This window comes from Anabrus simplex, chromosome 1, assembly GCF_040414725.1.
Source record: "Anabrus simplex isolate iqAnaSimp1 chromosome 1, ASM4041472v1, whole genome shotgun sequence".
Classification (NCBI taxonomy): domain Eukaryota; kingdom Metazoa; phylum Arthropoda; class Insecta; order Orthoptera; family Tettigoniidae; genus Anabrus; species Anabrus simplex.
The window spans coordinates 465,229,265-465,245,450 of NC_090265.1; the positions used below are offsets into that span (position 1 = coordinate 465,229,265).

At 35.8% G+C, this 16,186-nt stretch overlaps 1 protein-coding gene across 2 annotated transcripts in view; it reads right to left on the bottom strand.

Moving 5' to 3' along the window:
• Positions 1-1,944: 1,944 nt before the first annotated feature.
• LOC136867355 (leucine-rich repeat transmembrane neuronal protein 4) overlaps positions 1,945-16,186 on the bottom strand; it is a 143,908-nt gene continuing 129,666 nt past the window's right edge. Inside the window, exon 3 of one of the 2 annotated variants that reach the window (XM_067144551.2) lies at positions 1,945-2,077. In XM_067144551.2, coding sequence (XP_067000652.2) covers positions 1,977-2,077 — 101 coding nt within the window. In that variant the 3' untranslated portion in view covers positions 1,945-1,976. The remainder of the gene's footprint in view (positions 2,078-16,186) is intronic. The other variant, XM_067144543.2, reaches the window with a different exon arrangement.

A 16,186-nucleotide genomic window follows, 5' to 3' on the forward strand; every position in this document is an offset into this window, starting at 1 on the left:
TTTCACTGACTGTAATATGTCTTGACCATATCTACCCATCTGGTTCTAGGTCTTCCAACCAGGGCTCCATCCTTATCACATTTCCAAACCACTGTAGTCTGGAGGTACCAACTCTATCTATTAAAGAAGTCTTAATACCAGCTTCCTGCCTCACTCATTTCTTAACTTGTCCATCCTGATCTTCTGGACAGTGGATCCTAGGAACTTCATCTCTGAGGTTTGCAGTCTTAATGAGTCTCTCTTCATGAAGCTTACCAACGTAACAGTTAAACACTACCAATTTTGCTTTCTTTGGAATTTTAGCATCCCAAAGAAGGGTCCTCACATGTTGAGGGATTTCTTTTGCACCCTGTTGGTATCTATCTTGAGGCTAAGTTGTTTCTCAAAACTTTACTGCCAAGGTAGGTGAATTTTTCTGCACTCTCCAACTGGTGGTCTGTTAGTTTGATGCTTGCAGGTCTCTTTTCACCACCATCACCACAGTCTTAGTCTTGCTGATCTTGAGGTTGAACTTCTGAAACTTAGTCTTTCACGTGTCAAGTCTTGCCTGCACCTCCTCTTCTGTTTCTCTCCAAATCATTACATCATCAGCAAAGGTAAGTGCATTGAGCTCAACCAATGTTTCCTTAATGCTCTTCATGATAAACAGTAGTGGGGGCAATGGACTGCCTTGCTCGACTCTACTCTTGGTCATAAACTGTGATGAGTGCCCCTGTCCGACCCACACATAGCTGGTCTAGTCCATGAAAAACATGTGGGCTTTCCTTGCAAATTCTTCAGGCACTTTCCTTCTTTGCAAGCACTGCCAGATTTCATCTCTTGAGACAACTGCTGTACGTCTTTTCAGTATCCAAAAATACCAGGAAAAAGTTCTTGCTTTTCTCCCAGTGCTTTACCATCAGCATTCTGGCGATGAAGATAAGATTTATAGTTGGCCTGTTACCTATGAAGCCATACTTCTCTTCTTCTAATTATGCTACCAAAATTGTTTGCAGCCTCTGCTCTATGATCTTCTCAAGAATTTTTGGCCCATGTGATGAGAGAGTTATACTTTTATAGTTGGTGGATTAGTGAAATATCCTCAGAGTCTTTCTGTGTAATGTTCACCCCTGCAGTGCAACAGGGTTCTTGCCGCAGGGTTAACTATAGTCTGTGTCAAATGGGAAGCAGTTTCTGTTCTGGACATTTTTTAAAATAAAAAATAAAAGAATTGATCTAAAGCCAAAACCAAACCCCATTCCACTACAGCCCTTGAAGGGCCTTGGCCTACTAAGCGACCGCTGCTCAGCCCAAAGGCCTGCAGATTACGAGGTGTCATGTGGTCAGCACTACAAATCCTCTCGGCCATTATTCTTGGCTTTTTAGACCGGGGCCACTATCTCACCATCAGATAGCTCCTCAATTCTAATCACGTAGGCTGAGAGGACCTCGAACCAACCCTCAGGTCTAGGTAAAAATCTCTGACCTGGCCGGGAATTGAACCCAATGCCTCCAGGTAAGAGGCAGGCACGCTACCCCTACACCACGGGGCCGGCAAAGAATTGGTCTGTGCAAGTAATATTTAACTCAGTGTATTTTTCTGTGGAATGCAGCAGAGGTAGAATAATGTGACAACATACTGACAACTTGGTCTGACATTTCTTAGTAGTTGCTCAAGGCAAAAATGCTTCCCATTTTACTCAGATTATAACTACTGTGTACTGTAAGACTAGGTAAAAGAAAACATCATTCATGTTATCAGATAGCTAAATAGACCTCTACACTTGAATGCTACCACATTACCCACATTCTAAAATCTTGTTTTAAAATCCATTTTGATTTATTTATACCACTCTGGTCCCAGGAGAAAATAAAAGATAAAAGATACTTATTTATATACTGAACGTAATATCAAAACTGTATGTGTTATTTCAAAGAAGTCTTGCTCTTATGACATACAGTATGTGCTGCGGGTCAGTATTTCTCCCACAATATTATCACATAGCAGCTTCCTCAGGCGCAGCAACGTTAAGATCCCTGAGAGCTAGAGTTCCATTGAGAGGGCCAATACATAAACATATAGCAACAGCTGGCAGAACTATAACAAATAGATACAATTATTAGATACAAGAAATAATAGTCAATTAGTAAATGGAAACCAAAATAACAAAATTAGAAAACAAAAACAAAGAAGGAGAAAAGAGGATAATAATCATCATATGGATCAGAAAGATTTTCCAAAAGTTTCCAAATTCAAATTAAATTAAATTATAGCCTACTTCTGGATTTTTTCATAGAAACACAATTCTTTATGAATGCAAGGAAAGTAATGCTATTACTGATACAATTAAAGATTTACAGCATAAATATTCATATGGTGTTATTTAAATATTGAGTCAATAAATAGTAATTTACATTTTGCATGAAGATTTTCACAGAAACATAATCTTTTTTTAATGGTGAGAGAGCATTGTAATTACTGATGTTTGTCTGTCCAACCCTTGTCTCGTTTCTCTACGGAATCGGTTATGAGGTGAGATGAATCTATCATGGCAAGTTTCTATGACTGGATGCCCTTCCTGACGTCAACCTCATCAGAGGAGTCAATGAGATGAAATGAATGGCGTGATATATGATAGTAGGAAGGGAGAGGGTGAAACCCGGTGCCGGCACATAGCCTACTCCTGTCGAATAGCACCAAGGGGTCTGCTCAAGGCTTAATGTGCCTGTCTGATGGACAAATCACCATCAACAGCATTATATGCCCTCACTCCATACGTGCACTGTGAAGATGTTTGGACTTTAATCCAGGCTTTTGGCATGCAATCTAGAGATTATAAATTGTATACCAACACCTCCCCTACGCTACCAGCCAACATTCTTATGGTGAAATTTTTTTTGACCTATAGGACTCAGGTGATAAATATCATTATGGTTCCATATTGAAAATTACTATACTTGTAGACTGCTAATAAATTTATTATTTAACCACCTATTCAATACATAACAGTCTTATACAATTAGGATTTGATCCTTATTACCTATGAAATGTGAGGCTTGTTTCGCCTTTCATTGAAGGCATCTTCAGTCATTGTACCTCCTCAAGGTTAAATCAGGCACCTGATTTATAATTAAAATATAATTATTAAGATTTACTATTAACATACTTAAAATAGGAGCAGTTTAAAGAAAAATTGAATAACAATGTTTAGTATTATATTATTGTGAACAACAACAATATCAGCCATTGGCTGTTGATTAATAGTTGTGACAAAGGTACATAGTACATTGCTTAGTAGCAGTGGTTTGTTTTGAATTTTTAAATGTTACAATTTTTTGGAATGTTAGGAAAAACATTCCAGCAATATGAGAATGTTAATTGAGACCTTATTCAGAAGTAAAGTTGTAAAAATTGAAAAACTATTTGGTTGAAGTCTTAAGTTTGAGATTTTTGGCTTGAAATAAGTAATTGTTGATTTAACATTTGGCATAAACCAACAACTTGATTGGAATATCTTAACTTGTTTACAAACTTACAATAGGAGCAGTCGTAAAGAAAGATTGAATAAACAATTTTTGGTACTATTGTGAATAACAACAATAACAGTCATTAGCTGTTGATAATAGTTGTGTCAAGGGTACATAGTACAGGGCTTAGTAGGAGCGGTCTATTCTGAGTTTTTAAATATTACATTTTTCAGAATGTTAAGAAATACATTCCAGTGATATGAGAATAGTTAATTTAGACCTTATTCAGAAATAATGTTGTAATGTCAATCGTATCAGCTCTCAGGCCAGGGTTAAAATCTTCGACTGGATGGGACTCAAACTAAGGGTTCCTGAGTAAGAGGCAAATAACTCCTACACTATGGGGCTATTATTTTTTCTTTTCTCTACTTGTCCTTAATTGTGCTAGCAAAACAATTTTAGTCTATTCTACCTGTCCTGTTATATTAATAACATGTTATTTTGTCCTTAAGAACAACAATTACTACCCTTACCCTCACCATCACCATCACTCCGTGTTCATATTTCAAGGTCATTATAGAATAGTAAGAACATAATGTGCCAGTTCACTGTCCTAAATTGATAGTTTATTGGAACTAAAATGGACGCACTTGCACGACATGAGTAAATACGGCACATAAACTCAATCTTTATGTCAATAAAATATAATGTATTGCGTGATTGAGACAGGAAAGATCAAGGCGGCGGTGAATAAGACAAAGTAAAGCCTGGAATTGTTACAACACTACTATTAAAGAAAACTGCAAATTGAAACAGCAAACTGAGGCAACGATCGTATTGAGATAGACATACATCGCGAGAAGCAGATCAAAACTTGAAGAGAATCTTAAGAAAATTTAAAGAAGATTTACTTCATATAATTTAACTAAAGAACGCAGAAAAAAACAAGAGACCGAAAATAAAGCGGCAAGTTTATAAGGAAGATAGCGAGAAAAGCTTACGTTACAACTTCTAATTGGCAAGGGATGACCATTGATAGCTACCAAGAAAGAAATATTTAAGATATGGGAAATAACTGAATTGACATATAGAACAGCAATTATAACAAAATTAGCTGAATTAAGAGCAGACATCTTGGTAATCTACAAGCGTAATTAGAATTGAAGTTTTAAGAAAACATCACACTTGATATAGAAATTACTGTTAGAAGGCTATGAAATCCCTATGATGACAAAATTGACTTCATTTGTATTTATTTCTGTTGCATTTGCGCAAGAAATGGCTGTCAAGATGTGCTAAGAAGATGATGGCCCGATGTCCGTAGGAGGCTAACCTGAGATGACGGCAAGGGAAACCCTACCTATCCCATGACATCCCAGTGACCACCGAAGGATGTAGTGGCCATGTCTGATCTATAGATGTCCCAGTACATATAATGCAAACTCCGTTGGAGCGGATGGAAAAAGATAAGTCATACATTAGTGCAGTAAGTAGAATAAATGTTTTGGAATAGAATTATATTTTCGTATGTGGTGAACAAATAGTGCGGCAGTGAGATCTTCAACTTAGCTCAGAAATAGTAAATTCTCACGAATTAATAATATATTTGTGTCAAAGTGAAGGGATGATAGGTAATCATCTATACAATATAACCAATCCTTGGCTAGGATATACCGTATGTGAAATATATACTGTAACATGTAAGTCTGTTTGTAATGACATTTAATCAAATGATGAGGTTATTATATGTGAATTATAAGCTCTATAACAACATGATTAATATTATGAGTGAATAAGGGTTAATATCTTGTAGGATGGAGATAGTACAGTGCCATATATAGATCATAGTTGGATTATTGGCAAACTACCTCACTCCTCATCTTGCCTAGTACGCCTCATTTTGGTACTGCCATTGGTTTTTGTGGTTTCCCTATAACTGCATAGCCTTTGGTGATGCTATTTGAGGATCCAACCAGCCTCTGGGCTGATGACCTAACAGACAGACAGTTGGATTATATAAGGATATGAGAATAATGTGAAGTGAAACAGAAATGTATTAAGAAGAAATGGAATATAATCAAGTAGAGAGATGATGGTTAAGAATTCTATGCATCAAGTCAACGTGTGTATGAAAGTTATTTGCAAATGAAAAAAGAAATATGGTATGATAATGAGACATGAAGGCAATGATATATGAATACTGAATGAATATGAAGGAGAGTTATGAAAGTGATATTTATTGTTTCATCAGTAAAAAAGAAAATGATTTATTGTGAAGATAAAATAAGAGGGTTGACCCAATTCAGAGTTAGTACTGTATTTGATTTCATGATGAATGATAGTTTCTAGGTATTCCATATCCAACATAGTGAAAATATATTATGTAGGTTACATAGAGTTTAGGCACCTGTAAATCATCAAGATGACTCACAGTAAGGAAAGTTGAGTGGGTATTAATGAAAATTTAACCCAGATCTCTACCATAATGATGATTAGGGGGCGGATTTCTATGACCTAAAAATGTATGAAATATGTATGCACTTATGAGCTAAAAAACATAAAAATATGACCTATAAAATTCAAAATATGACTTAATGAATAGCATCTACGTTTCGTAGAAGCACTTTTATTACAATTGCTACAGGCTGCAATTAATTTACAGTTTAAAAAATGTTTAATTCTTCGAAATCTTTAACCCAAAATCAACTAAACTGATGAATATTTCATGAACTCGTTAAGGTTACACTGCATACTCCTAGGCAAGGACGGACTCTGTGGAAGACATAAACACTACAGTTAATTTTACTACTCAATATTCAATCAGTTTTAATTTATACACAAAACATATGTTATTTGAATGAATCTTTCATACCTGATCTAGTCTACATTATCAGAATTGTTGCAATTTATGACCACATACATCTTAAGATTGTTGGATGAGAATCCCCTCCTGTTGTCGCTGAGTATCGTCTTGTAGTGAGAAAACTTCTTTCGACATCACATGATGTAACGGGAGCGTACTTGAATAGATTTAAATCACTTGGAGAAAATTCCTGGAAATCTGCAGATGAAGGGTTTCCACAAAGAATGTCACTTATTCCACGCAGGCACACAAGTCCGCTATTTTTTTCCAGTACATTTTCTAATTTTCTACACACCCTAGATGCTATTGTTCCTTTCGCAAGCTTTAATTCCTGTTCAATGCACATTACAACATCCAGTGCATCGCTTAGTTCTGCACCTGAAACTTCCAGTTGCGTGATTGCTCCAGATAAAGAATTAAAATTGGACTTTATGTAAGCAGGTCCGCTTTTAATGTAGTGCTTGAAATAAATCTTGAGTGGTTTTTATGGAGGACGGTTCTGCAGAATCAAAAGACTTCACGATCTTCTCCACGTCATCTAGGTTGTTGCAATAGTACACTGCGGCATCAAGCCAAGTCCCCCATCGCGTTATAACTGGCTTGGGATGTAGGGGTAGTGAAGGTGCTTCTTGAAATTTCTGAACGCGAAGTGGAGCTTTGACAAACACTTTCTTACAGTTCGATATTAATTTATCAACTTCAGGGTAGCTACTTCTAACTTCTTCAGCTGCCCTATGCAAGGCATGTGCAAGACATGACATATGTATCATTTTCGGGTATAGCATTTTAAGTCCCTTGGCTGCCTTCACCATATACGGAGCAGCGTCAGTTACAAATAGAAAAATGTGCTCTCTCTTTGCCCCGTTTGGCCACAACAGATTCATTGAATTGTCGAAGAGAACTGCAGTGGTGGAATGGTTTGTCTTCTCTAGCATTTCACATGTCAGGAGGAATGTATCTCCATGCCGGTCTTCCTTCAGCGTGCCAACGAACACATTTGCTACATATCTTCCATCCACATCTGTGGTCTCGTCTATTGAAACCCATATCTTACTGTCTCCCACGCCACGCCTTATTATATCCAACATCTCTTCATAACAAGGGATCAGATAGTCCTTCCTGAGAGTAGATTCATTGGGAGCAGGATGCTTTGTATATTTTTCAAGAAACTGTCTGAAGCTTCGGCTGTTAAGTTTCTTTAAAGGGATATTGGACGAAACCATCATCTTGCAGAGATCTTGTGAAAATTGTGAACACTGTGAACTTGATGTCGGGGTTTCGAATAGCAGACATTGCCTATTTTCAAGTGCAGAATATCTAGTTACACAATTCTTATGTTTTACAGTATTACAGTGTTGTTGCACAGAGAAGCGTTTTTCGGCAGTAACTTTTACCTCACACAATTTACAGAATAATATCACTCCGTACTGAATATGTTTTCACCGAACTCGCGAACAAAACTTCGCAACTTTCCACAAATTGAGACTTTCGTTTTAGGCATATTGAAAGGAGCTGAATGACTGAAGCTCCCTAATGACCAAGGTCATTCAGTGTGTTGAAGGTGGAAGAGGGAAGGGGAAGGGGAGAGATAAGAACAACGACAAATAACTGCAGAATTACCTCTGCTTCCGTGTAAACAATAGCCCGGTTTCCAGGAATTGACCCAGCTAGCAAACAATAGTTCCTACCTGTTAGAAACATTCCATACACTACTTTCTAATGGTTCTTCAGTAGTATATTCCAGTCTATCCTGAAAAATAATTTCTAGAGCTTATTCTGATTTTTATAATATGAAATTAAAATGAAAATTACCAAAATATGCCGTTATAATGATATTTTGTTGAAAATATGCCATAAAACTTAAGAAAGCCTAAATATGCATTTATATGCCCAATAAAACCTGTTTAATTTTGATTATCATGCTTGGAAACGTGTTGAAAATACAAGACTATAAGATATAATGTTAAGGGAAAAAATATGACTGGTCATAGAAATCCGCCCCCTAATGATGATTATTTGATAAACAAGTACATGGCACTTTATAATCATATACACAAGCACGACAAATTTTTCACATATAATTGCAGAAGGTAATGATTGTTAGAGTCTTCATAAATAAGACTCAATACTTGTTTTTATAAATAACAGTGTGTGATGTGTTGGAATTTAATTAATTACCTGATGACAGATTTCATGAGACATATTTATATAGTTAGTCTAACTTGTAAGATTTATGAGGGGAATGATATCCAGTTGAGCTATATATAATGATAGTAGATATTAATCAAGAAGAGAGCACATGATGTGATTGACTTAACACTTATCTTTTTCCTAATGCATCCATGAAAACCAGTTCCTAAGTAATAAATTTATCCTCATCCTAGTTATTATAAATACTTGAATTCTTAAATATTTAAGACCTGAATACCTTTAACTGAATAATTAAAAGAACATATAAATTTAGGAACGCAAGTGGTTGATGCCAAAATGAATGATTTCACAAGGAAGATTTGTAAATATTTTTATAACTTTAACTAAAGTAGGAATATTATCTTTTGCACAGATGGGAAAAATGAAACAATGATGCGATTTCAATTTACATGGGTAGAATTTTTCAGAACAATTCCAATTTTCTATTGTACATTATTATTAATATTTTAACATAATCAAAGATCTTTGATGAAATGATGCAAGATAATTAATTAATTTTAAATGAAGATAGTCATTCTTTTCAAGAATATTTCATTCTTTTCTTTAATTTGCTTGATTTTTAATAAATGAATGTGATGAAACATTATTGGTATTTATATTCATGTGTTAGTGTAAGCATTATAGACACATAGTCATCTTTAGTTTAAGATTTGTGGAACTTTTTTTTTTTTTACAAGAAAGTTTAGTTGATACGGTGGAGACGTCCATCGGCATTATCAATAAAGGAAATAATTGTCAAGCATAGCATCATTTGCAATTCCTCCGAATCCACCACAAAAAGACAAAGTTTGACTGGAAATTGGACATAAATGAGCTAGTTTGGATTTCTTCATGACCCGCCTTGGATGCAGGCACGGCCCAATAATAAGGTAGCCAAATTTTATATTGCCTATAGCCTCCATGCGTTAACAGGAGAAATGCTCCGTTGCACTGCCTGTGGTGAACATTGTAAGTTATCGTGTGTCACCGCGCAATCTGCTGTAGTCTCATGGTGAGTTGCAATGGCCGACTAAATAATAACAGTGGGACTTCAGAGGGTTTTATATCACAGCCATCAGCCCTATTCTTCCAATCTTGCAGGAAGTGGTCTTATTTACAAGAAAAACTGTTTGCAGGAAATAACAATAGAGTAAAAAAGTAGTTTTGGCCTATTTTTAATATGATAACATGTTAACAAATGTAAATGCAGCTAGGGTGGCGATTAATTGTTCCCTTGTAAGCACTCCGTGAGAAAAATGTAAGCATATTTCAGCTGTTATTTATGTAGCTCACTCAGAACCAATCAACTTTGTGAATTTTTTGTTAAGAAGGAGGCCATACCTTCCATTGATGACTCTGTTAAATGTAACTTAAAAGTTCTTCAGTCTGTCATACACACAAGTTAAATATAAGCATTACACTATAACATACCAGTAAAAAAAAACTGCTATTGAACAAGAAATAAAAATACACACTACAAAGAAAAAATGTCATTCTTTGTTTAATAGGATAGTGTAATCTTTATATTGAACTTGTGTGTTCGACAGACTGAAGAACTTCTAAGTCATAACTCTGTGAATGATCTTGCCCTCGCGTCTCAAACATGGGAATTTAACAAGGGAGCAAACTAGAAGAACTTTTCCTGATAAAAAGGCAGAGACTTGATGTTGGACCAATTGAAATTCCTAATTCTGAAACTGCATGATCATTATCAAAAAAACTTAGCATGAGGAGAAAAAATCAAAATCACTCAAAGTTGCCAATGAATGATTATTTACATTATACTGTATTTCTGTATTTAAAGTACCAATGATGTCCACATCCATAGTGTAATGGTTAGCACTGTTAGCCACCGTCCTCAGGTTCCCAGTTTGATTTCATATACTGCCAGAAATGTAAGATTGGCATTAGGGCTGTTATGTGGTTAAAACGGTACGGTATATGCAGCTCATTTCCACTAGGTCTGTGCCTGAAAATAGTTGTACCTCCTAGGGATGAGCACACAAATTTATGTTTGATCACGCATTTATAAAATAATGTATTTCTGTGAGCTATTGGTATTGTGTAATGTAGACCTATTTCTGTAATCATATTTCTAAAATGAAATTATGTATGGCTTTTAGTGCCAGGAGTGTCCGAAGTCATGTTCGGCTTGTCAGATGCAGGTCTTTCTTGATTTGCACGTCGTGATGAGGATGAAATGATGATGAAGACGACATATACACCCTGTCCCCGTGCCAGTGGAATTAACCAATGATGGTTAAAATTCCCGACTATGCTGGGAATCAAATCTGGGACCCCTGTGACCAAAGGCCAGCACCCTAACCATTTAGCCATGGAGCCAGGCATTATATTTCTATAAACTGTATTTTACAATTAATTATTTGAGATCATGACTGAATATTATAAAATTTCACACGTTACTCTGTACTGAAGTACGATATATTATTATTATTATTATTATTATTATTATTATTATTATTATTATTATTATTATTATTATTATTATTATTATTATTATTATTATTATTATTATGCCTATCATTATTACTGTGGTTATAGACTAAGTGTGTCTACTAGTGTGCTTTAAAAAAGGTGGCCTACTGCAGCTTACTTTCCAAATATAATATTGCTATAATAATTTTTTTGTATTTCTTAACCTATTTGAAAAAAATAAGTTTCATAAAGAGTTATTTTATATTAATTAAAATATTTAAACCAAGTTACATCTTGCGATTTATTGCTAAGATCCACTGTCTTTTGAAATCAATTTTGCTAGATCATGAAAGAAAGCTCTGTATTACGGTATCTATTAATGCACCCAACATTAAGCACATAATTCTGCCGGAACATTATGGCATTAAAAAATAATAATCTAAAGACAGAACTATAAAATGATTGAATACATGCATGTAAACATCGCACATACTCAAGCTCTGTATGGTTAATTATTGATGAACATGCCTGTAATTAGTTCTTGTAGTATCCACCCGCAGCAGTCCATTGCTGAACGTACGTACCGGTAGCCTATAATGATCTGGAAGAAATAATATTTCTAGTGGGAAAAGAATAACTTCAATTGGTTGAGTGGTTCCCAAGATGACCAATTATATAGCCTACAAACTCACAATCTCTCTTTGTATTATTAGATATAGATAAAAGACGAAACATGGATATATTAATACATTAAATAATTAAAAATTAGAACTAGGTAATTATTACATGTTACAAACTTTGATAGTACACATAAGGGGCAGAAATACTTGGCTTAACAGAGGCAAAAGATAGTGAGGATAAACTAAGATATGAGACCAATTGACAACATATCTTCAGTTCCCATCCTTGAGAAAAACACCAACAATGATATATCGCCAAAGGTTGCACTACCTAAAAGACTAGTTGCTGATATTTTGTTGATAAAATAAAACATAAAAGGTGTTTTTAAGTAATCCCTTATTCATAATATCTCTCTTTTCTTTTTTCTCATTTCCTGTGAAAAAAACATAGTATTCTCAACATTTTGGAAGAAAATCACTTCAATATCTTAGTGAAAACCCATATTAAACACTGATGAAAGGAGAATTTGAAATATGCCTTGGTCTTGTTCACCATATCATTTGATAAACAGCTGGTCTCCTTAGGCATATGCTTCTTAAACATACCTTAAACATACATTTATATAATACTAAAAGTAGACAAAAAATATATATATTTTTATTAGGTATGGTAACAGAAATTAACAGATATAAAATTCAGTTAAAGAAGCAGTTCTACAGATTACATGTTTCATTATGACAGTGAGGAGGCACCAGTATTTAAAATATATCATATCTCACATGCTGTATTATATGTTACTACCAGTAAGTACGCTTTACCCAAAAGTTGCTCTATTCAATATTGACAGAATTTGTACTGTTTTAGGTCAGCAGGGAGGCTATTTAACAGTTGAATTACAGAAAATATAAAACTTTTAGAGAAGCAAATGTTATACAAATTAATGTGCTTAGTTGACAGAATTCAGGATGTTAATAGTATTATGATGGACTGAATTGTATGTTAATTTATACATAGCTGTAGCTACATTGAGTTCTGTATTCATGTTGAAAGGTGATTTTTTTTATATTTTGCTGGAATGAAGCAAGAATGATTGTGTTTCTGACTGTTAACTCATTCAAAAGAGATTTTTACAAATGAGATATTGAAATATTTTTGTAAGTATTATTACAGAGCAATGGACCTTAGTATTACTGTGTCACGTATTCTATTTCTATGTCAAGGGGTGTAATTCAAGAAGTCTAGTCCCAACATCATAGTGAAACTATGCATTTAGTTTGCTTATCATACCAGTTTTAAGAAATACCTTTCATAATCATATAATCTTGTAGGAAAATTGTACTTGCTTTGTCTTATTAATCTGATTCCTCTTAACTATCACCTGTGCACTGAAATGAACATTTTAGAAGAGCTATCTTCACACATTTCATTAAAATGAAGACAGTGACCAACCTCCATATTCAGTAGATCATAAGGAACTAAGTGAGTTGGCTGTAAAGTGCAGATTGCATAGCTTGCATTTGGGAAATGGTGGGTTTGAGTTCCATCGTCTGCAGCCCTGAAGATCATTTTCCATGGTTTCCCATTTTCACCCCAGGCAATTTCTGCAGCTCTACTTTTATTAAGATCATGGCTGCTACCTTCCTGATCCTAGCCCTTTCCCATCCTTGCACTGCCGAAAACTTTCTATGCAAAGATTCCATTCTAAATGTTTGAATGCATAATGATGTTGCCAACATTTAATGAACTGGATTTCATATCTTTTTAAATATACTTGCTTAATGATACTATGGACCTTGTATATGTTCTGTATTTAACTATAGTTATATATGTAGATTTACAATTAGAGTATATAATTTACATAGTTATTATCCAGTGAGTAAAAAATTATTACCTCTGGTTGGATAACTCATTTATAAGTAGAAGGTGGAATGGTTAGAGAAGGGGAGGAATTATCATAGCATATCATACCTATATTTCCCTCTACAACACTACAGATTTCTCCATCAGCTACGTAGAGGAAATATAAACAAAATAAACATTAAAAAGGTTCCACTAGTTGAGTCTAACACTGCACTTTAGCTGTGCCAATGCAGTATACCCTCCCTTGGATTATCCCCCACTCCACCTCCCAACGTCTAACCTGTTGTTAGGGGGCGGGGGGGCACTTCACCACCTATTCTCATCCTTTCCCCTCTCCCCTCACGGAAACCAGTACTGAGAGAGGGGAACATCTCCCAGGCTTCCCCGTCAGAACGTCAAACATAGGAGCCTCCCATCTCCCTCCCTTCCCCCTTCCGTTGCGAATTCAGACCTGACCTACCTTACTTAAGTTAGGCCACTGTCTCTCCTACCATATTTGTTAACACAGCTAGAAGAATTATCTTGAGAAACACTTTCACGACACGTCCTTCTGTCTTTACTCTGTTCATTTTATACATTCAGATATCATAACAAGCCACCGAGTGTTTACCATTACTTAACGTCACAATAAGAAGCAGACATAAAGAACCCCATCATTCGTGACCCGTATTAAACTCTTCACTCCTAAAAATATTCCCTACTCTTAATTTCTTAATACACAATTTCCTCACTGCACTTAAATATTTACATACACTACCCACACATTTCCATTCTTTCACAAGCCACCAAATAATTTTTTGTTCATTACCAGTCTGGCTTAACTTGTTTATTTGGTTCTCACTCAATAACTTTTTTCTCTCATTCCTTTTGTTTCTTTACACTCAAATATCATATGGTAATCCACCTGCACTTCACCACATACCATTGTATCTTTATTTCTTATCCACCCCTCATTCTTACACAAACTCATCAACCGCCATAAAAACCACTTCTCACCGATCTATGTTGCTAATTCTTATCCTGCTAACTAAACTAATCCTATTAAATATGTTTAGTGTCTGTCTTTTTCAGCATTCCTCCCTCCAAGTTTGCAGTTGTATATCCTTTACCCTCCTTACAACAATCTTCCATAATCCTCTACCCCTTGTACTCCAGTCTTCAGACCACAAGTACCATAGTCCCAGACCTTCCATAATCCTTTTTACCTTATTAGCCCAGCATTCACTATACCTACTTGCAATCTGATATTGGAAAGCTACTTGCAACAGTAAGGCACCTTCCCCTCTCCTTAATCACCACCAATATCTCAGTACCCTCTTCACAATTTCTACTTCCATATACTCCCCAGAAATTATTATCGCCCCAGAACTGACAGTACAAAGCGGGACACTCATCACCGTTTTACTGAATCTACTGGCTATCAGATTTAGCTTATGCCTATCCTTTTCAACCTCCCATACCTCAGAACCATAAAGAACTCTGCTTAGGACCACTGTTTTATAAAGCATCCTTTGTATTTCATACCATATTCCCAGAAATTTGCTTTCCAAGATGACTGACATAGCTGCTACTCCCATCCACTTATTCTTTGGATCTGGTCCTCCCATACCCCTCTTTTATTAATAGAGACCTGCAGATATTCCAACCCACCTCCTTAATTATCTCACCCTGCACTATCCACTTCCTCTTGCTCCTTCTCATTTTATTTTTCTGGTCTACCAACACCTTAGTCTTGTTACAATTTATTTTCAATGTCTTGGAAGATTTATATCTCCTTTCTTTTGTATATTGGGCATATAATTCCCTTTTGCTATTCTGCTGGAAACCTTCCATTGTCAAATACCTTATTAAGTAACTTTAGTATACCCTTCCTCATCTGTCTATTTTTCACTATTTCTTTCCAAAATACATTAAGACTTATTTATCCTGTTTCTACGTCCTGCTGACTTGTTCTTCATTTTTCCTGCCACTTCCATTATCTCATCCCCTGTTATCTCTTTATCCAGCTGATAAATCTCCACCCCTAATCCCTTCTATATGACCAATTCAGTCTTGTTTCTCTCCATCTGTCTCCCCCAACTAATAATTTACAAAAGTATTCCACCCAATCTTCACAGTCTATCTTTGTTTTTACATACCCCATACCCAGGGCCGGATTAACGGGGGGGCTAAAGGGGCTGCAGCCCCGGGCCCCGCGTGCCAAGGGGCCCCAGCCCTTGGCCGAACCTCAAATTGTACAAAATGTCCTGCTGCTCCACCTCCGTGCATGTATATGAATATTTCTTCTTCTTCTTCTTCTTCTTCTTCTTCTTCCAAATTTGGCCAACTGTGGACCGCATAGAACTTAAGGCTTGTTGGCCTTTCTTCTCTTCTCTTCCCTTCCCAGAACCTTTTCATTCTCTCGCTTCGTATTTTTCTCTCCTCCTCAGAGATTATCCGGTTGGGCTTCTTTTTAGGTGGTTTGTCCTCAAAAAATTTGATTTTGTTGATTATGTTTCTAAACTCTTGCCTTTTATTGATCACCTCTAGTGTAATTCCAACTTCTTCTGCATCTCTTTTGACCTCTTCTACCCACTTAGTGGTGGCCTTCAATCCTACAATGTACTTAAAGATCTTTTTGGTCAGTCTGCTTTCATCCATTCTTACTAGATGTCCGTAGAAGTTCAACCTTCGCTTCCTCATTTTGTCTGAGATCTTTTCTGTGTGTTTATAAAGATCCTTGTTTTTCCTTTTTTTCCAGGTTCCATCATTAGTTTTCTGGGGTCCCAG